This window comes from Colletes latitarsis, chromosome 3 (genome assembly GCF_051014445.1).
Source record: "Colletes latitarsis isolate SP2378_abdomen chromosome 3, iyColLati1, whole genome shotgun sequence".
Classification (NCBI taxonomy): Eukaryota; Metazoa; Arthropoda; class Insecta; order Hymenoptera; family Colletidae; genus Colletes; species Colletes latitarsis.
Genome location: NC_135136.1, coordinates 33,759,275 through 33,778,350, shown reverse-complemented (window position 1 = coordinate 33,778,350; position 19,076 = coordinate 33,759,275). Strand labels below are relative to the sequence as shown.

The 19,076-nt window shown below is 29.4% G+C and overlaps 5 protein-coding genes and 1 non-coding gene across 9 annotated transcripts; 4 read left to right on the top strand and 2 right to left on the bottom strand.

The window, feature by feature from the left end:
* Positions 1-162: 162 nt before the first annotated feature.
* On the bottom strand, positions 163-3,976 carry LOC143340670 (ATP-dependent RNA helicase DDX54). Its single transcript, XM_076762893.1, has 11 exons — positions 3,499-3,976; positions 3,042-3,418; positions 2,664-2,979; positions 1,988-2,198; positions 1,691-1,917; positions 1,404-1,595; positions 1,182-1,317; positions 917-1,109; positions 722-860; positions 501-651; positions 163-412 (listed from the first exon to the last, which is right to left on the bottom strand). Exons 1-11 carry the CDS (start codon positions 3,709-3,711, stop codon positions 225-227), a joined length of 2,343 nt encoding a protein of 780 aa, XP_076619008.1. The 5' UTR covers positions 3,712-3,976; the 3' UTR covers positions 163-224.
* A 2,917-nt stretch (positions 3,977-6,893) lies between these two features.
* On the top strand, positions 6,894-9,873 carry Rpl24 (ribosomal protein L24). Its single transcript, XM_076762889.1, has 5 exons — positions 6,894-6,985; positions 7,110-7,185; positions 7,312-7,397; positions 7,472-7,633; positions 7,927-9,873. The coding sequence occupies exons 1-5, from the start codon at positions 6,981-6,983 to the stop codon at positions 8,060-8,062; spliced, it is 465 nt and encodes a 154-aa protein (XP_076619004.1). The 5' UTR covers positions 6,894-6,980; the 3' UTR covers positions 8,063-9,873.
* Positions 7,724-7,853, top strand: LOC143340772 (small nucleolar RNA SNORA79). The gene has a single exon (XR_013079506.1). It is a non-coding gene; the product is annotated as a small nucleolar RNA SNORA79 (small nucleolar RNA).
* On the bottom strand, positions 8,527-10,833 carry Had1 (beta Hydroxy acid dehydrogenase 1). The gene is made up of 6 exons (XM_076762886.1): positions 10,676-10,833; positions 9,731-9,918; positions 9,401-9,609; positions 9,161-9,318; positions 8,938-9,080; positions 8,527-8,822 (listed from the first exon to the last, which is right to left on the bottom strand). Exons 1-6 carry the CDS (start codon positions 10,714-10,716, stop codon positions 8,605-8,607), a joined length of 957 nt encoding a protein of 318 aa, XP_076619001.1. The 5' UTR covers positions 10,717-10,833; the 3' UTR covers positions 8,527-8,604.
* Positions 10,834-10,960: 127 nt separating this feature from the next.
* Rel (nuclear factor NF-kappa-B family member relish) lies at positions 10,961-16,233 on the top strand. Of its 3 annotated transcripts, none has more exons than XM_076762881.1 (18): positions 10,961-11,290; positions 12,046-12,147; positions 12,205-12,350; positions 12,434-12,597; positions 12,704-12,842; positions 12,989-13,130; positions 13,226-13,330; positions 13,424-13,535; positions 13,612-13,739; positions 13,795-13,998; positions 14,059-14,126; positions 14,191-14,436; positions 14,548-14,671; positions 14,753-14,997; positions 15,115-15,270; positions 15,421-15,543; positions 15,635-15,889; positions 15,974-16,230. In XM_076762881.1, exons 2-18 carry the CDS (start codon positions 12,057-12,059, stop codon positions 16,094-16,096), a joined length of 2,571 nt encoding a protein of 856 aa, XP_076618996.1. In that variant the 5' UTR covers positions 10,961-11,290; positions 12,046-12,056; the 3' UTR covers positions 16,097-16,230. The 3 variants fall into 3 exon arrangements, with proteins under 3 accessions (XP_076618996.1, XP_076618995.1, XP_076618994.1); XM_076762880.1 differs by having other exon boundaries at positions 10,961-11,541; XM_076762879.1 differs by having other exon boundaries at positions 10,961-11,541; positions 12,046-12,350; positions 15,974-16,233.
* A 166-nt stretch (positions 16,234-16,399) lies between these two features.
* Positions 16,400-18,399, top strand: LOC143340666 (vesicle transport protein SFT2A). 2 transcript variants are annotated; one of them, XM_076762887.1, is made up of 5 exons: positions 16,400-16,950; positions 17,047-17,070; positions 17,181-17,350; positions 17,677-17,794; positions 17,869-18,399. In XM_076762887.1, exons 1-5 carry the CDS (start codon positions 16,882-16,884, stop codon positions 17,995-17,997), a joined length of 510 nt encoding a protein of 169 aa, XP_076619002.1. In that variant the 5' UTR covers positions 16,400-16,881; the 3' UTR covers positions 17,998-18,399. The 2 variants fall into 2 exon arrangements, with proteins under 2 accessions (XP_076619002.1, XP_076619003.1); XM_076762888.1 differs by lacking the exon at positions 17,047-17,070 and having other exon boundaries at positions 16,404-16,950.
* The last annotated feature ends 677 nt before the right edge of the window (positions 18,400-19,076 follow it).

Here is a 19,076-nt window from a genome sequence, read left to right as displayed (position 1 = left end):
GCAAAAGCATTTAACATAATTTGTTGAAAATTAAAATTTTTAAACTTAAAATGCCGACGGAACCATGAGTAATAGCTAGTTCTTAATAACCGTATAGTTGTGAAACAATACACGGTAAAAATAATAAGGGGATAAAACAGAATCGATGTTAAAAATAAATATTATATATATTGCAAAATGTATTTGTCATTATAAATTTATACACAATACAAAGGAATCATATGCTATCGTTTCTTTTTCCCACTCTTCTTCCGACCTGAGCGACCTTTCCTGCCATTTCTATTACGTTTTCGTTCCATTAACTTGCGCGCCTTTAGAATTTGTTCTGGTGTTCTCAGTTCATTCTTTGTTTTAATCTTTTCCTTAAGTTTTTGATTGTGACGCGCCCAATGTGTGTTAGCCGTTGTACGTACTAAATTATACAGAACAAAATAAATGTGTACATATAATAAATAATAAAATATTAAACAGCATTAAATATAAATATTATGTCCACATACGTTTCTGCATTTCTGAAGGCTCTTCTTCGCTATCGTAGTCATTCGTGGCGTCAATTTTGCTTTTTTCTTTCCAAGCTGAATAACGATTTGTTTTATAACTAGCAGGTATCCAAACACCAGACTCTGTTCGAAATTTGTTAGCTTTCCGATCCTTTGAAAAAGATATAGGTTTGAAATACTTCTAAATTTATTAATTTATCAATAACATAAGGTACACTTACATTATTAATGGTAACCATCTTCTTCTTTTTACGATCCCATTTTTTAATCTGTGCTTGAAGGCGCTGAGATTCTTCATTATCTGCAGTTAGATCCAATTGTGCTTTATTTGCTTCCGTGTCGAAAAAATTAACAGCCAAACTGTAAAGGAACATGTAAATATAATTTCTTTTTATAATAAAAATATGATTACTTACCCTTCTTCTGTGTGTTTATCTGGGGCGAAATATGGAATGAAAAACTCTTTGTCCTGCGTTACTGATTGTTTTTTCTTTTTAGAGGGTTTGTATAAATCATCAAGATTTCTTTTCTTTGGAAAAATCACTGTGTTAAATGCTGCATTAATCTCATCAGTTGTACTTGAAGGAAGATTCGTCCTTTTAGGTTGATCTACATGAAATCGTCAATTATTAAAATAATAACTTTTATTAAATTGTTCTTTTCTTCTTATTATATAGTTACCCTCTAAAACCCTTTTTGCTTCCATTTCTTCCGCTTTTTTATGAAAATTTATGATATCTTGTTTATGTTGCGACCGTTTTGTTTTCATAACTTGATAGTCAATAGAGGATGCTTTCGCTCCAATTTCAAATATCGTCTATTGCACATAAACATTGAAATTTAATAACAACATAATTTATTTACCTGTAACATAATCTACGTAAATTTAAACGATATACGTACTCCTTGTGGCTTGTAACTCATTATTTTCGACAATAAATTCGTAGTATTAGAAGAAACGTCAGAATATTCTGGTATAACACCTGCTTCACCAATATGCAACTCCTTTACCCTTTTAATACTTTCTGACGATGCTGCTGGTCGCGATCTGATATATTGTTTATATGCATTATCACAAACCTGTTCCATATTTTGCTATATACAAAGAAGATGTTCTAATTAAAATACAAATATTGACTGTAAACTTGATAACGTTCAACTTCGTCTAACAATATATTAAAAGCACATACGAGATCTGTGGAATTTTTTTGCCAATTTATTAATTCAGCAAGTTCTTCTTCTACCATTGCTTGTGGCATTTTGCCAACAGCACCCTCTGTATTTTCTATAGATCCTGAGGGTGGAATAATACGTAACGATCGACCGAGAAAAAGATGTAAATCTATAAGGTAAGCATATTCATCTGGACCTACAATATTGTAAGCAGTTCCAATTCGACCCGCTCGCGCACAACGTCCTGTTAAAAAAATTATTGATTACGCGTTATGAAACTTTTACAGAGTACAAATAATAATGTAGTTACTTACCTACTCTATGTACAAAAAGTTTCGATTTTGCAGGAAAATTAAAATTTATTACATTGTCCAAATGTGGAATATCTAGACCTCGAGCAGCAACGTCTGTTACTATTAAAACTCTAACTTTAGAAGTTTGGAACTTAGCTGCATTTATTTTTCGTGCTGATGGGTCCAAATTTGAATAAATAAACGTATTAGAAATCCCAGCTTTATCCAATACCTGTTGATTAAAGAAAAATCTACAAAAACGAAATAAATATTTTTACTCGAGTTCATGACTTCCGGATAAACACTTTATCTATCTTCAGCAATTTGCCGACATTTCGCAAACGTTGCAGTTTGCATTTTCAGAGCTGAAGGCTCTGGTTTAAGGTCTCCTGTTTTTCAAAAGTCCTTGTACGTATAGCGATGGTTGTTCATCCAGAACGATGCATCAGCCAATCAGCGGAGTTTTAATAGATCAGCCGATCTATTAAATTACACCGCTATATAAGGACTTCCGAAAAATAGGAGACCTCAAACCAGAGCCTTCAACCCTGAAGATGTAAACTGCAACGTTAGTAAAGAAGAGAGACACGGCATCTATTTAGAAGCCATGAACTCGTGTATAAACTTAGGCAGTGAAAGTCTTAGATCTCAGATAAATATTTTATCAAAAATCAAGACATATATTCCATTTGTATACCTGATGAATGTATTCAACATGGTGTTGTGTTGCTGCAAATATTACTGTCTGAGAATCACTTTTAATAACAGTTTTTAATAAACATAATAGTACTGCCAATTTTTCTTCTGGACGGCATACTATAAATGAAAGTATTAATTCTTCTGGTATTTTACTTTCTACATCTAAACGTAATAGAACAGGATCTGTTAACCCAGCTTTCGCAAAATCTACCAGAATTTTAGGTAATGTTGCAGAAAATAACAATGTCTGCCGTGACTCTGGTAGTCTATTTGCAATTTCATTAATTTGCTCACCAAAACCCATTTCAAATAATCTGTAACAAATTTTGTACTATTAAATGAAAATTAGATATAATAACAAAGATATTATCCTTACCTATCAGCTTCATCAAAAACAACATATTCAATGCTGTTCAATTGTAAATCCATCTCTATACATATGTGCAAAAATCTGCCTGGTGTTGCTACTAATATATCAGGACTTCCATGAATCACACTAAATTGATTTTCCATACTATCACCCCCCAAAATAACAGATGCTTTTAAGCCTGTAAATTTTCCCAATTCCTTTATGAACTTTAGTGTTTGTAATGCTAGCTCGCGAGTAGGTGATAGTATCAAAGCTCTGGCACCAGCTTTTGCTTGTCTTGCCTTAAGTTTCTCAAACAAAGGAATTAAAAAACAAGCTGTTTTTCCACTACCTGTTCTAGCCATTGCAACTACATCACGACCTTCTAAGGCTAAAGGAATTGTCTACAATAAACAATGTTTAAATAAATATCGGTAATTATTTCATTTATGATACAATTTATTTAGTTTAGTTAACGACTTACTTTTCTCTGTATAGGTGTGGGTAACTTATATCCACGTTTCAATATTCCCTTTAAGACGGGAAAACTAAGAGCCATAGACTGAAACCCTCCTGACTTTTTACATACTTTCTTTTTGATATTTGTAATTTCATTTTCTTCGTCATTATCGCTTATTTCTTCGGGGTGGGCAAACCCCACAAGTTCAGTATTTTTCAACCTTGTAACCTCAAACATAATTCATCTAGCACGTGGGTTTCTTCCCCCAGTTACAACAGATATTAATGAAACAGGTTTTCAATTCAGAAGTCAGATATCATTAAAAGTTTTACTGATTAATAATAGTTACAAATCCTCTAATTTTGTAATAAATAGGTATCATGAACTCTGACTGAAATACATTTTCCTTTTAACTATTATTGCCACCACACTGGTGATCAATGTGGCCAGTTCTGGCATAATTGAGTGCATCGACGTCGACATTAGTAACGACGAACTTCCATAGCGTTTAACAGAGTGGTGGAAAAAGCTAACATATCCTACCGTAAGAGCCACATGTTACGCCAGGTCAGCACTTCATGCACCTTCGGGAAATTGATAAAGAACGAGAATAAACCTTTCCTTCTTGCTCTTGAACAGCTGTGTTCAGCTACCCTTGGGAAAAATTTTAATGGGAGATTCTAGAGGCTAAAATAAGGCGAAAATCAAGAATATCAATTTCTTGATTGAGGCTTCATTAAAAAGTTATTAACAGATTAAATTAAAAAATTTCAAATAGTTCTGGAAAAATTATTTTTGGTTGCAGGGGTTAATCACAATTATTTTTTATCAATATACATACCCCCGAATTCCTACGCATTTTTGAGAAAAAAATTCCTAATCGAAACTGTAATTTATGGCCAGAAATGTTGCCCGAAAATTTCATGCGAATCTTTAAAATGCCATAACTTCTGAACGGATTCACGGATTTTAATGTTTAAAAAAACAAACTACGCGTATTTTGGTGGAGAATATGTATAAATCGCAAAAATATTCGAAAAGTTGGTCCTTGACCCCGTAAAATGGGAAAAACCCCATAAAAATGGACCAATTTTCAAACAGCCATAACTCCTACAATTGTGAATATATTTCAATGAAACTTTTTTCTGAAGTAGAGCTCATGGGTACCTACAAAAAAATATTAGATAACTTTTTTATAGGGCGTCAAAGAAAGGTATTAAAAATCGGAAACGAATTTTTAAGAAAAATCGACAGGGGGTAGGTAAAAAAAAAAAATTCAAATCTAATTAAGTTACTCAAACATTTTTCTATACATTACTTCATCTAATTAATTAGTTATAAACAATTTCTGGAAGCGATAGTTATTTATTCCAATATTGCGCCAAAAGTGACAAAGTATCGCCATCTATCGGAATGTTAGAGGAAGTATCTAGAGTATTGTCCCCTCACCCCCCAAGGTTTGGTGCACACGAATAGTATCGCCATCTAAGAACAGGTATCGAACTGAAAAAGTTACAGCTACCCCCACTCCTGCTACTCCTGATACGCAGTATGTATTTTGATTATTCGTTAATAACTTCTTTTCTGGGAATAAAATTTGAACTTTTAGAATCGAAGAATATAGTATGGACCCTCGGCAACATTCAAGGATACTATTATAATTTTCACACCTTCTGGAATTTTTTCTAGAAAGTAGGTAGGATTTCGGGAGTAGGTTTGTTCACCAAAAATTATTGTAATTGACCCCTGCAACTGAATATAATTTGTTTAGAACGATTTGAAACTTTTCAATTTCGCCGAAAAATTTAGGCGAAATAATTTTACAATAATTTTTGGTGTACAAACCTACCCCCGAAGTCCTACCCACTTTCTAGAAAAAATTCCAGAAGGTGTGAAAATTATAATAGTATCCTTGAATGTTGCCGAGAGTCTATACTATATTCTTCGATTCTAAAAGTTCATATTTTATTCTCAGAAAAGGAGTTATTAACAAATAATCAAGGTACATACTGTGTATCAGGAGTAGCAGGAGTGGGGGTAGCTGTAACTTTTTTAGTTCGATACCTGTTCTTAGATGGCGATACTATTCGTGTGCACCAAACCTTGGGGGGTGAGGGGACAATACTCTAGATACTTCCTCTAACATTCCGATAGATGGCGATACTTTGTCACTTTTGGCGCAATATTGGAATAAATAAGTATAGCTTTCAGAAATTGTTTATAACTAATTAATTAGATGAAGTAATGTATAGAAAAATGGTTGAGTAACTTAATTAGATTCGAATTTTTTTTTTTTTACTTTAGTACTTTTACTTTTTTTTTACTATAATTTCTGGCCAGAAATGTCTGCCCGAATTTTCATGCGAATCTTTAAAACGTCATAACTTCTGAACGGATTGGACGATTTTAATGTTTAAAAAAGCAAACTACGCGCATTTTGGTGTAGAATATGTAGAAATTCTAACAATAATGAAAAAGTTGTTCTTTGACCCCGTAAAATGAGGAAAACCCCATAAAAATGGTCCAATTTTCAAACAGCCATAACTCCTACAATAGTGAATATATTTGTATGAAACTTTTTTCTGAAGTAGAGCTCATGGGTACCTACAAAAAAGTATAACACAACTTTTCTGTAGGGCGTCAAATGAAATTACTAAAAATCAAAAACGAATTTTTAAGAAAAATCGATAGGGGGTAGGTGTCTAAATTTTTCGACAAAAAAAAAATTTTTCAAATCGTTCTAAAAAAATTATTTTCAGTTGCGGGGGTCAATTACAATAATTTTTGGTGAATAGACCTACCCCCGAAATCCTACCCATTTTCTAGAAAAAAATTCAGTGCGGGCGGAACTTTAAACGTTAATAACTTTTTAACGAATTCTCCATCAACAAATTAATATTCTTGATTTTCGTCTTATTTTGACTTCTAGAATCTCCCATTAAAATTTTTCACAGGGGTAGCCGAACACAGCTGTTCAAGAGCAAGAAGGAAAGGTTTATTCTCGTTCTTTATCAATTTCCCGAAGGTGCATGAAGTACTGACCTAGTATAACATATGGCTCTTACGGTAGGATATGTCTGCTTTTCCCACTACTCTGTTAAACGCTAAAGAAGTTCGTCGTTACTAATGTCGACGTCGATGCACTCAATTATGCCAGATTTGACCTCACTGCTGGTGATACTGGTGAACAATCAAACAGTGTGACAATCAGAGTCTTCAACTTTACAAAACTACTAATAGATAATAAAAGAAATTATAAATTCGAGTGCATTACAGTTTAGATTTAAGTCGTAAAATTATAGGTATTTGTTTTCTTTTGCATTATTAGTTATTCATATCATTTACTATTTTCAATTCATAAGTATGGATATAGTTATTTGTATTTTACTCAGATTATAGAGTTTTAGTTCCAGAATATTGGTACTACGTAATTTACGTTTGAACGTGTGTGAAATTGGTTGGAATCGGCCATTTTTGTCGAATCCGTCTTTTCGTGGTTATTCAATATGAAGTAAGTGAAGACTTTTGAGATAAATATCCGTCCGTTGTAGTGCAATCATTAAAAATTTCTTCAATGTGTTAGAATAATTACACTATTCAAATATTTTTCATGATTATGTCGTCAATCTTTCCAGGATCGGTCTTTGTGCATACAGTGGATATAAAATATATCCCGGTCATGGGAAAACCATGGTTAAAGTGGATGGAAAAGTAGGTACAACACGATTTACATATGCTTGTTGTTATAATATTAAATTCTTCTTTCCATAATTAAGCAACGTTGACTTTTTATTTAGTTAATATTCATCTGTCAATCTTAACCTCTTGATGTTTTAGACATTCACTTTTTTAAACTCAAAATGTGAATCTGCACATTTAATGAGGCGCAATCCTAGAAAAGTCACATGGACTGTTCTATACAGGTAATGTTATTTTATTTCTTTGAGAATTGTTAGAAGTAGAAAGCAGGTATGTTAAACGTAATTTTATGTTACAGACGGAAACACAAGAAGGGCCAAGAAGAAGAACAAGCAAAGAAGAGAACAAGACGTACTCAAAAATTCCAACGTGCTATTGTTGGTGCATCTCTTACAGATATCTTGGCAAAACGTAATATGAAACCAGAAATTCGTAGAGCTCAGAGAGAACAAGCAATTAAGTAAGTATGATTTGTTGTCAAATTTTTCATATATGTATAAAGTGTAACTTTGTTTATCATAATTTGAATATAATTAAAAATTAATATTATAGACATCTGTTCCTCTAATGTGATATTTCATATCATGTTGGATTTCAGAATGTCTTAAATTAAATGGACTGCTTCACCCAGAATTGTGTTATATATTCACACTGTCTGGCTTTTGCGGGTTCACACAAATTTAATAATATTGTATGTATTATAGTTTACATATCCAATACTCAATTTAATTTATTTGAATCATTTAATTTCAGAGCTGCAAAGGAACAGAAAAAAGCTGCAAAAGCAACGAAGAAGGCTGTTGTTACTCCCAAAGCAAAAACTGCACCAAAACATAAAGCTGCAAAAGTAACACAAAAGGCAGCACCACGTGTTGGAGGAAAACGTTAAATTCTGATACAATATAAATAAAATAAACTTTATATTTAAACAATTTATTTTTCAATTTTACCTAAAATATTTTAAACTAGGAAATTTAATTTTAATCCAACTGTACAGTCGTATTCAATATGTGCCTCATTGCTTTCAATTTTCTTTTAACATGGCATAAATTCTAAAGAAAACAGTGTAAAAGGAAACTCGACCAGGTAATATAATCATATCTTAAAGTAGCCTTAGACTGAACAGATATTCGATTAGTCACATAAGAGAAGGATACGAACTGTCCAATTTCGATTTTGTATATTATAGTCTACACCAGGTCGCGACACTTCTAGACGATTGACTGTAGTATGTGAGCGCCAATAGAAGGCAATTGACTTAACTGCAACACTACATTAAAATCGAAGTCCGACATTTCGTGTCCTTTCCTTGTTAGTTTTCAAAAGAAACAAACGACTCTTGATATTCTTAACTGATTGTAGAAATACAATTTTTATTTAAACTTCATTAATTAAATGCATATTAACATAAAATAATTTCAACACATGCTTTTATTTTTTCTTGTTCAATTCTTTCTTTAACAAAGACAATTTTGTCAAAGCTTCGTCCCTCCACGCACGTCTCTCTTGAAGTTTATCCAATGGACACATTTGATTCAGTTCGTTACTTATTTGTTCCGCCATCTCGCCTTCGAATTTAGGAACTGGACCAAATGTCATACTGACATTATACATTGAATTTTTATATGTTTCGCAGTACTTTTTCATTCCTGAAAGAATGAAAAATTAGATAATATTAGATAGAAAATTAGATCAATAATATTTCATATTTTTATATTATATATTTTCGAACGTTTATTTTCAATGCCTAGGAAATAATTTTACCTTCCGCATTTAAATGCGCAGCTTCAAAAGCACCGAGGAATGCATATCGCATTCCGAGACCTTCGCTCATAACTGCATCTACGTCTTTTGCGCTCAATACTCCATCAGCTACTAATCTCCATGCTTCGTTTAAGATCGCATATCTAGGTGTAGATTAATTTTATATAATAGATATAAAGTTACTTACATTAAAATGGGTTAATATGAACAAAAATTTACATACTGTATTCTGTTGAGCGCGAAACCATCAATTTCTCTACTAAGCACAACGGGTGTTTGGCCTATTTCAGTCATAATAGCCTTCGTCTGTAATGGTATTTCAGCACGAGTCCATGGTGCAGGTACAATTTCTACGAGCGGTACATAGTATGGAGGATTCACCTATGTTCATAGTAATATAAATGTTTAACTGCTTGTAAAACATTTTTAAGGTGAATGTATTATTTTTTAAACGTGTACATACTGGGTGCGATACGATTACTTGCTCACGATGTTTTAATTTTTCACTAAACAAAGATGGACGGAATGTGGACGTTGATGAAGACAAAATTACTTTATCGTCGACTACATTATCAAGCTCATCGTAAACCTTTAATTTTAACGGTAAATTTTCAGGAACACATTCTTGAATAAGCTTAGCCCCTTTTACGGTTTCAGCCAAATTAGACGATCCTATTCAAAATATTTTAATATTTAATTAATAATATTTTGAAATGAACAATTAAATTATTGGTAATATTACGAACAGCTTTTTGTATATGGATACATAGTAATTTCAAACATATAAGTAAACCTTTGATTAGCTTAAATTGTTGATCCGCAGAAAGTACACCTCGTAAAAGGCCGCCATTTTCAAGTCGTTTTAATTGTTGTTGAATATCTTCAAGGGCTTTTTTAATTTGTTCATTTACAATATCATAAATAATTACTTCATATCCTACACTAGCAAAAAGCATTGCCCAACTGCGACCGATTAAGCCACTAAAATAATAATTAAAATGGAATAATATTATACAAATTCATCATCGATATTATTTTATCGTAGTTTTTATTGTTTTCTTTTCATTTATAATTCATGTCTTCGAAATTATTTTTTATATTTTACACATTTTATAATTATAAATTGCATTAAGTAATAATACAAGTGAAGAGATTTATGTAACTCTACAATTTATCGTTTTATTTTTTCGCTGTTATCTTATCAATGGTGAACTAATTCAAAACATCGGTTATTCGATTTTTTGAAATTAATGTCAATTAAAAATCAGCTTGCAAGTAAATGTAATTTTTATTTTTATTTTCTGTGATTAATATTCAATGGAAATATTGGATGTTATATTGACCTTGAAGGGAATTTTACACTGAATTATTCCGGGGAAATCAAAGCAAATAATTAAAATAAAAGTTTCTAATCTACCGCGTATAAAAAGATATCTGATAAAAAAACACTTACGCTTTATCAATTAATATCACATAAATGTTGATCTCTAAAAAATATTAATCTCAAAAGGTTCTATTACTATTATGAAATTGATCGATTCTGTTTTTAATGTCAAATTTATATTTTAATTGTTACCGCTTATAAATAATTCTTGTTATATGCAAATATAATTACATGTATGAACGTAGCACATTAGTATATAAATAACTATATAATTCATTTAAAAAAAATTGCAATTTAGAAAACAAAATAATTATATGTATTTTTAATAACATTTTATTTAATTGAACTCGTTACCTGCCAACTATTCCAATTTTTTGATTTTTCACCGACATCATTTAACAATTAAATCACTCTAGACAGCAGTATACTTCTGAGTAAAGTACAAGTGTGTAACACGATGTCAGCAATCAGAGACATATGTAACTCGCCTTTCTAATGTATATATATGTACATAATCATGAGATAAAACCCCACCCCTCATGCATGTTTCAATTATTATTATTTTACAGACATTTTGTTTGCATTCAGCTACCTCTAACGATACTTTGCAGTATTACACGCAATGCAATGACGACGTTGAAGAGTTAGTTTATATGTATGTGTGAAATTAAAAGAGATTAAATAAATTATCATTTAAGATTATATTATCATTACACAAATCATAATTTAATATTAATTTAATGAATTTGTGTGAAATCAAGATAATATCTAAGATACAGTAAAACAATTTTAATATAGATGATCAGGGTCTTTGTAATTGTTGTTACGATCCTTTATCTGCGGTGAATTTGTTAGTGAAGAATGATTGGTTAATAATATATATATGTAACTTGATGTATACGGGGAAAAACCTACTTCTGTAATCAAGGTTATATTCTGACGTATTATCAAGATAAGTTAATACGTTTGGTGAGTACGCGATCGTCTTAAGGATCTTACATGATTGTGACAGTTCGCTGTTTAACTTTTAAAAGTTTCTGCATAAGAATTTAATATTTAACGTTTATTATTTGACAATTTCATTATAATTTAAATATTAAGCTTTTATTTAATTGTATAAGAGTTTCTTATTGAAAAATACACAATGCCCGAAGTTTATGAAAATTATATGGTTTTACAAAATGTGTCAGAAAGCCAGGATTATTTTCCGTATGGACATGGTAATTATTAATAATGTTTTTTGTATGAACCGTTATATATTTCATATTAGTTATAACTAAACAAAAACAGCTGTAAATATGTGTTATTTTATTATACTAGCATACTATAATTCAGTTTGATTCTAATGTGGACATGTCAAACAGTTTGATTATAATGTTGATATGTCAAGTTTGCAACACATTCATGAAGTAAAACTCGTAATCAAGTAATAATAATGCTATTGATCTAATAAAATTATTGATGTTGTAGTAATTTTACTTTCTATTTTAATTTACTTTAAAAGTATTAAATATGAAAAAAGTATAAATTATGAGGTTTGCTTCTTTTAGAAACATATGCATAAAAAGGTACATTAATTATTGTGTTAGAATATTTTTTAAGTATGAATATTACAGTTGCTACAATTTCCTATAATATGTTTGTCTGTATTTTCAATAAAAGTACATATATATATATTTTTTTTTTGTTCTGTCATATATATATATATGTATTTTGTACTAAAGATTTACAGACAATGAATAGCCAAGGTCTATGTAGTCCATTTAATGGATCTCAAGGAACTGCAAGTGTTGGTTCACCCATGTCAGCTTCATCATCATTACAAGGTATTAATTATATTAGTAGTGTTTTTATTCAAGAATATTCAAACTTCTTTTTTTCAGTACTAGGAGAACCACATATAACAATTTTAGAGCAACCAATTGAAAAATTTAGATTTCGATACAAATCAGAGATGATAGGAACACATGGAAGCTTGGTAGCTTCAAATAATGTTAATGGTCGTAAAAAATATGCACCAACAGTTCAAGTATGTATATGTGTATTATCAAAAAGAAATAATCCATTAGAATTTCTTGAGTAGTTGATAAATGATTTCAATGTATTATTTAGCTACATAATTACTTGGAAAATGCAGTAATACGTTGTACACTGGTTACATCTGATGGAGGTCAAAGAATACGTCATGCTCATAGATTAGTGCGTAGAAAAGATGGCATTGATTCTGATGATCCACATCATGTTAAAGTTTCTTGTGAAACTGGATTCACTGCAACGTATGTTATTTCTTGTTTATCTGTTAGTTGTATAAAATTACATTTAATTAAATTAGTCCTAATAATAATTTATTTTTCTTTATTACTTTTGTAATATAATATCTAGATTTCATGGAATGGGAATTATACATACAGCAAAGAAGCATATTAGGGATGAACTTGTAAGAAAGATGCGTATGGATGCTTTAGAAAAAAAGAGATGGAAGAACATAAATGCAACTCTTAGCACTCGAGAAGAAGCACAAGTATGTTATTTTCTTATATTTGTTTCCAACCTTTTTTTTCATTAGTTGGTTAATTATTTTGTGTTTACCGTATTAGTTATTATAGTATATATTTATATAGAAGTACAGAAATATGCTTTTATTTTAATAAACACTTGATTTTAAAGATCAAAGCTGATGCAGAATACTTCCAAAAATGTGTGAATTTGAATAGTGTTGCATTATGTTTTCAAGCATTTATTTTGGATAAACATGATATTATGAGACCAATAACAGAACCTGTTTACTCAAATGCTATTAATAATCTTAGTAAGTAAGACATTATAGCATACATGAAGAAATATTTTATATTTAGTTAAAAGTTGACGAAATAAATGTTGACAAAAATGTTTGTAATTTATTAGAAAGTGCGTTGACAGGAGAACTTAAAATATGTAGGATTGACAAATATACCAGCAGTGTTGAAGGAGGAGAAGAAGTATTTATACTTGTAGAAAAAGTAGGAAAAAGTAAGTATACTTTTTAATAAAAGTTATGTTAGAAATTAATAAGAGAAGTAACTAATTTACGTCATTTTCTGATTAATTCCTTTTCTACTGTAGAGAATATTCGGATAAAATTTTTTGAGGTAAATGAAGATGATTGTGAAATTTGGAGCGCGTATGGACGTTTTTCAGAATTGGACGTACATCATCAATATGCAATTGTATTTCGGTAATTTAACATTTACAATAACTAAATCATTTTTAAATACAGTATTATTTATATTATATTTTTAATTTTTATTTAGAACTCCACCATACAGAGATCTTAATATTACTTCTCCAATAGAGGTTTTTATACAATTAGAGCGACCATCTGATGCAGATTGTTCAGAACCAATAAAATTTACTTACAAACCAAGTGATAGAATTATAGGTAAGTTATGTATATAAACACAATTAAAATGGGATTAAAAATGATATATTTCCAGGCAAGAAACGTCAAAGAATATCCTATTCAGGAAGTGCAGAATTATCTCATATAATATCAACTTTTAATAATACTGAAATGGGAAATACATCAGGAATATTAGGTAACGACAGTCGAGAAACTTCTAAAGAATTAAGAGAGATGTTGTCTGAGGGTTGTTCATCATCAGAGTTCATGGACTTTCTTAATAATATGGATTTCGATAGTAAGTATGAAATTTATCATCTGTATAAATTAAAATACTTTTAATTGTATACTCTTCTAGCATATCAACAATTTATCGACACAGATGACAAGAATATGCTAGCTCACGATGGTCCGTTATGTAAGGAAGTATGTATTCCTTTTCTTCAAAATTTAACATTTTATTTTTTTAATATTTTTTTTAACTAACTAGTATCAAGCGGATTCAATGTTCCCTAAACACATACTTATCGAAGCTGTAAGATGTATGAAAATGGATTCAAGAAATATGAAAGATCATGTACAAAAGTTACTTAAAGATCGCTCCTCCTATGGGGATTCCCCATTACACGCAGCACTCCGATATGGCCAACGTGATATTGTCAAATATATTTTAATGTTGATAAGCACTGATAAAGATTGTAAAATACTTGTCAATGGGCAGAATAGTTCTGGAAAAGTAAATATTTAACAAAATATTTAAATATATTTATTTAAAATTAAAATTCAATTAAACAAGTATATTACTATAATGTAATTATTCTAATCTGTATAACACTTCATTTATTAGACGCCATTGCATTATGCAGTTTTACAAAATCAACCAGAAATTACAAAAGCATTACTCATGCTTGGAGCTGATCCAAATCGATCGGACGAACATGGATCTACTCCATTACATGCTGCTGTAAGAAGTAAGTTAAATTAGTGTCAAGTTATTTAAATTATTAGGAATTGAATTGAAGTTCAATCAACCATATATATGTATATTCCAGTCCCTCAAGCTGGTGCTTGTGTCGATGCCTTATTGGCAGAAAAGATAGTTGATATTGAAATTTGTAATGATGCTGGATGGACACCATTACATCTTGCCACAGAAGCAGGATCATATGATGCAGTATGCTCACTTGTTCGAGCTGGAGCTAATGTAAATAACACTGACATGTCTTATGGTCGAACAGCATTACATATAGCTGTAGAAGGCGGACATAAAGACATTGTTGAGTATTTACTTAAAAAGGTACAATGTCACTTTTTTAAACCCAATTATTTACTTAATTTTAGAAAAAAAATATATGAGAGCAATGTAATCATAAAATAAAGTATTAATTAAATTGAACATATTTTTTGATCACAGACAGATATATCTGTGAATAAGAGAAACTTTAGTGGAAATACTGCTTTACATACTGCAGTTGTATATTCTGGAGTAAGAGCAAAAGAATTATGTGCATTGTTAATACAACATGGCGCAGATCCACACATTCAGAATCATAATCGAGAGTCAAATGATGTATGTGCTTTTTTTTAAAAATATTTTATCACACAATTTCAAATGCTTAACCATTTCAGTGTTAAAGGTGATCGTAAAACTCTGAGATTGCACTTCTTAACACAAAAATGGTTAATATATTGAATATATTTTATTTGACACATTTGTTAGGTGGACAAATGGAAAGGATGCCAAGTTGATATAAAAGTGGAAGTTGACTCTGAGAATGAAAATGAAAACACAGAAGAATCGACTGGACAATCATCATTTGATTTGGCTACAAATAAACCAGATGTAAATTATGTTACATTATTTGTATACACTCGTGTTAGAAGATTACGTATATATAGCTTTTAAATCTAAAACATATTTTTGTTTTGTAAAGATTTTACAGCTTCTTATTGGTCAGACTGACGAAGTTGCAAATGAAATGGGCATGGTTTCCACTAAATTAGAAGTAGAAGAAGCGGAGTTACAAATAAACTGGTTAAATAATGAAAGAAAAGAAAAATTATCTGTTATTCTAGATAAAACACAAGGATGGAAGAAGCTTGCAAAACATTTAAATTTTCAATACGTTTTAAATACACTTCAACAGACTTCTTCAAGTCCATCTTTACTTCTTCTAAATTACATTGATGTAAACTATACATTTCGTTATTAAAATATAATTTATATTGACATTTTATATGGTACTAAATATACTAAAAAAATGTTCCTTTAGGTACAGGCATCTTTATCTCTTACTGATATGGAATCTGTATTAAGAGATATTGAAGAAGAAGAAGCTGCAGATTATATTAATGAAATCTCATCTAATTCACAAAATACGTTTAATTATTTTTGAATGTTTTCTACTATGTATTATGCCTGTAATATAGAACAATATTCTGTAAAATATATATAAATTTTATTTAATTTTGTATTTGTTGGTTTTTTGTTTTATTAAGATATAATAAACAAAATTATCATAAATGTGTATGTTATATATGTACGAATATGAAATATTTAATTTTTGAAAATTATGAGGTTAACGTCATTTATATTAAAAAATTTCAGGCAGCAAAAGTTATATTTTTTTTTTTACCTATTAGAATGAATATTACGCATATGTTGAATTTAATTTATTACTTATATATATATACAATACAACAATTTAACCACACACTTACGTATGTATCATCATTGCATCCATCAACGGATAACCTGCTTTAGTACAAAAGTGTGAACATTTTAAACCTGATTCTAATTTGCATCACTCGATGCCTTTGAAAACATTCTAAATGCTTTTACGTATTTGTGTTCGAAAAGATCATGATGTACTCAATAATATTTAGTGAACCGCATTATAAAATCTCGTAAAGGAATAGCTGCTTTATGTAGTGTACTATATTATTAATACGCCTCATTTTTGTACGAGGAAACTGTTTAACGTTATACTACTTATAACACGTAATCTACTGTTTGTTGTGTATTTTAGTATTAATATCAGTTAATTTATCATTACTATCGTATCGAAATTAAACATTTAAATGAATCATGTTTTTATGAAGGAACAATATTGTATTAATTTACAATAGTATTACAGATAAAGTATTATTTCTTGAAAATTCCAGTTAATTTAAAGTAAAAATGGATAAACTAAGGAGAGCCTTAAGTGGCAATGATCAATGTGATGAAGAAAGCGGTATTATTACTCAGGTAATTAATATTAATTAATTTTTAATAACATTAGTTTTATTACATATTATTTTTATGCTGTATAAAATAATTATTTTGAATGCTCACGATTGACAGTGGAAGGCTGATGTAGATTTTGTGGTAAGGATATACACTTAAAAACTACGTAGGATTTATATATTTTTTCATCATTAGTAATTTTAATGTTTTAATTTTAATTTAATCTTAATTAAAGAATATTTTATTTATAGATTATGGACCAAAGTACATTGAGTTGGTCCACTCGGATAAAAGGTTTTGCTATTTGTTTTATTGTTGGTATTCTATGCTCCTTCCTTGGATCGTTCGCTTTATTCTTAAATAAAGGACTTACTGTATTTGCTGTATTCTATACATTAGGAAATGTCATCTCACTAGCAAGGTAGAATAATATATTTCTATATTAACATTAAATAAAATATTTAATCATTTTATCTAAGCAATTAGATAAATTTTCCTTTCTCTTTTGAAACTAAACTGAATAGTTTAGTACTCTACTCTATTTACATGAGGTAACTTTTTCATAGCACAATCAAGCGAATAATTGAATTTATCCAATAAGTTGTAAAAAAATTTGTTTCATAAAAATTATTTCACAACAGATTTGTGTATAATTATTTTTCCAGGAACCCTTTTAGTTTTATGAATAAATTTTACGTAAGGTTTATAATTACTTTAAAGGGAAAACATTTTTTATTCTATTTGTAGCACATGCTTTTTAATGGGTCCATGCAATCAATTAAAAAAGATGTTTGCAGCAACAAGAGTGATTGCAACTATTTTAGTATTTGTTACAATCACAATGACACTATTTGCAGCTTTACACGTGAGTATAGAAAAAGTAAACATTTATAATATGTTCTGTTTCAATGGTAATATTTTTAATATACATATTTTTAGCTAAAAAATCCTGGATTGGCTCTTTTGTTTATAATTATCCAATCATTGGCAATGACATGGTATTCCTTGTCTTATATACCTTATGCTCGTGATGCTGTTAAAAAAACTGTGGAATCATGTATCACATGAATATAATTGCAAAGTATGCAGTGAAACACTTTACTTAATAGATATATTCAACTTTCACAATCTATATTGTATAAGTTGTAAATTGAGCTACAAAACTGATTTAAGGATATGAAACATAACACTAACAAAACATATGAATAAATCATAGGATGCATTTATTTTAATGAAATACTAAACATTTACCTATACTCAATCGACAATACAATAAAAATGTTTTTGAATATAAATTTAATATTGTAATATTTTATAACAATATCATAACTAAACGAAATTATATAGTTTGTATCAAAATTTATAATATCCCAATAATCTTATTTCTTTTGTAATACTTATTATACATATATATATAATCGTTGTACAGTATGAGTAATTTTGTACATTAAAATAAAATTAAACTATTTATTCCCTGTAACATAACTTTCCTTCTACTACAGATATTTTTGCATTAATATATTTATTAATTTTACATTTACTTTATTACAGTTTTGATTAATATCTTACTTCTCAAAGTCAGTCACAATTCTTAAAATATTGTTAATATAAATAAATTTAAAGTGTAAATTACGATTTCTGACATTTTATTCGTGTATAAGTAAGTATACTTTAATAATATAACAAATTGATAAAGACTAACAGTTTAAATTTATAATAAGCAGAATATCAGGAACAATAAGTAATAAATCATGATAATGTCAATGTTAACAAATTATTAATATTATTTTTTTCAATAAGAAATGCTTATTCGTAAAAACTTAATTTTCAATTTTGTAGTGTTAAGTTTACGTTAAAAATAACTACACATTTAAGCAATAAAATGAATAAAATACACATTTGCTGTTTGAAATGTCAATATATACAATAACTATACAATTTCAGAAAAATTATAACTGAATTGTTTGATATCACTATAATGCATTATATTGAAAGTCTGAAAGATAATTAACAATGTTTCGACTATTTATGTAGTGTACTTAGATTTAAAATCTGAACGTTGAATATTAAACGACCAATCACGTAATGTCACAATTTTCATCACCAATCATAATTCAATACGTTATTTCGTCATACAAAGATGGAGG

Coding starts and splice junctions, on each gene's coding strand:
- LOC143340670 (XM_076762893.1), bottom strand. CDS start 3,711: ATGTTTGAGGTTACAAGGTTGAAAAATACTGAACTTGTGGGGTTTGCC. Junction 861..916: donor GATAAACACACAGAAGAAGG/GTAAGTAATCAT, acceptor GTTCCTTTACAG/TTTGGCTGTTAATTTTTTCG. Junction 652..721: donor AGATGGTTACCATTAATAAT/GTAAGTGTACCT, acceptor TCTTTTTCAAAG/GATCGGAAAGCTAACAAATT.
- Rpl24 (XM_076762889.1), top strand. Junction 7,398..7,471: donor ACATGGACTGTTCTATACAG/GTAATGTTATTT, acceptor TTTATGTTACAG/ACGGAAACACAAGAAGGGCC. Junction 7,634..7,926: donor CAGAGAGAACAAGCAATTAA/GTAAGTATGATT, acceptor ATTTAATTTCAG/AGCTGCAAAGGAACAGAAAA.
- Had1 (XM_076762886.1), bottom strand. CDS start 10,716: ATGATGTCGGTGAAAAATCAAAAAATTGGAATAGTTGGCAG. Junction 9,319..9,400: donor AAGTAATCGTATCGCACCCA/GTATGTACACGT, acceptor CTATGAACATAG/GTGAATCCTCCATACTATGT. Junction 9,081..9,160: donor TTCGCGCTCAACAGAATACA/GTATGTAAATTT, acceptor ATCTACACCTAG/ATATGCGATCTTAAACGAAG.
- Rel (XM_076762879.1), top strand. CDS start 11,466: ATGCCCGAAGTTTATGAAAATTATATGGTTTTACAAAATGTGTCAGAA. Junction 12,843..12,988: donor GCACTCGAGAAGAAGCACAA/GTATGTTATTTT, acceptor TTGATTTTAAAG/ATCAAAGCTGATGCAGAATA. Junction 13,536..13,611: donor CAATATGCAATTGTATTTCG/GTAATTTAACAT, acceptor ATTTTTATTTAG/AACTCCACCATACAGAGATC.
- LOC143340666 (XM_076762887.1), top strand. CDS start 16,882: ATGGATAAACTAAGGAGAGCCTTAAGTGGCAATGATCAATGTGATGAA. Junction 17,351..17,676: donor AATGTCATCTCACTAGCAAG/GTAGAATAATAT, acceptor TTCTATTTGTAG/CACATGCTTTTTAATGGGTC. Junction 17,795..17,868: donor CACTATTTGCAGCTTTACAC/GTGAGTATAGAA, acceptor ACATATTTTTAG/CTAAAAAATCCTGGATTGGC.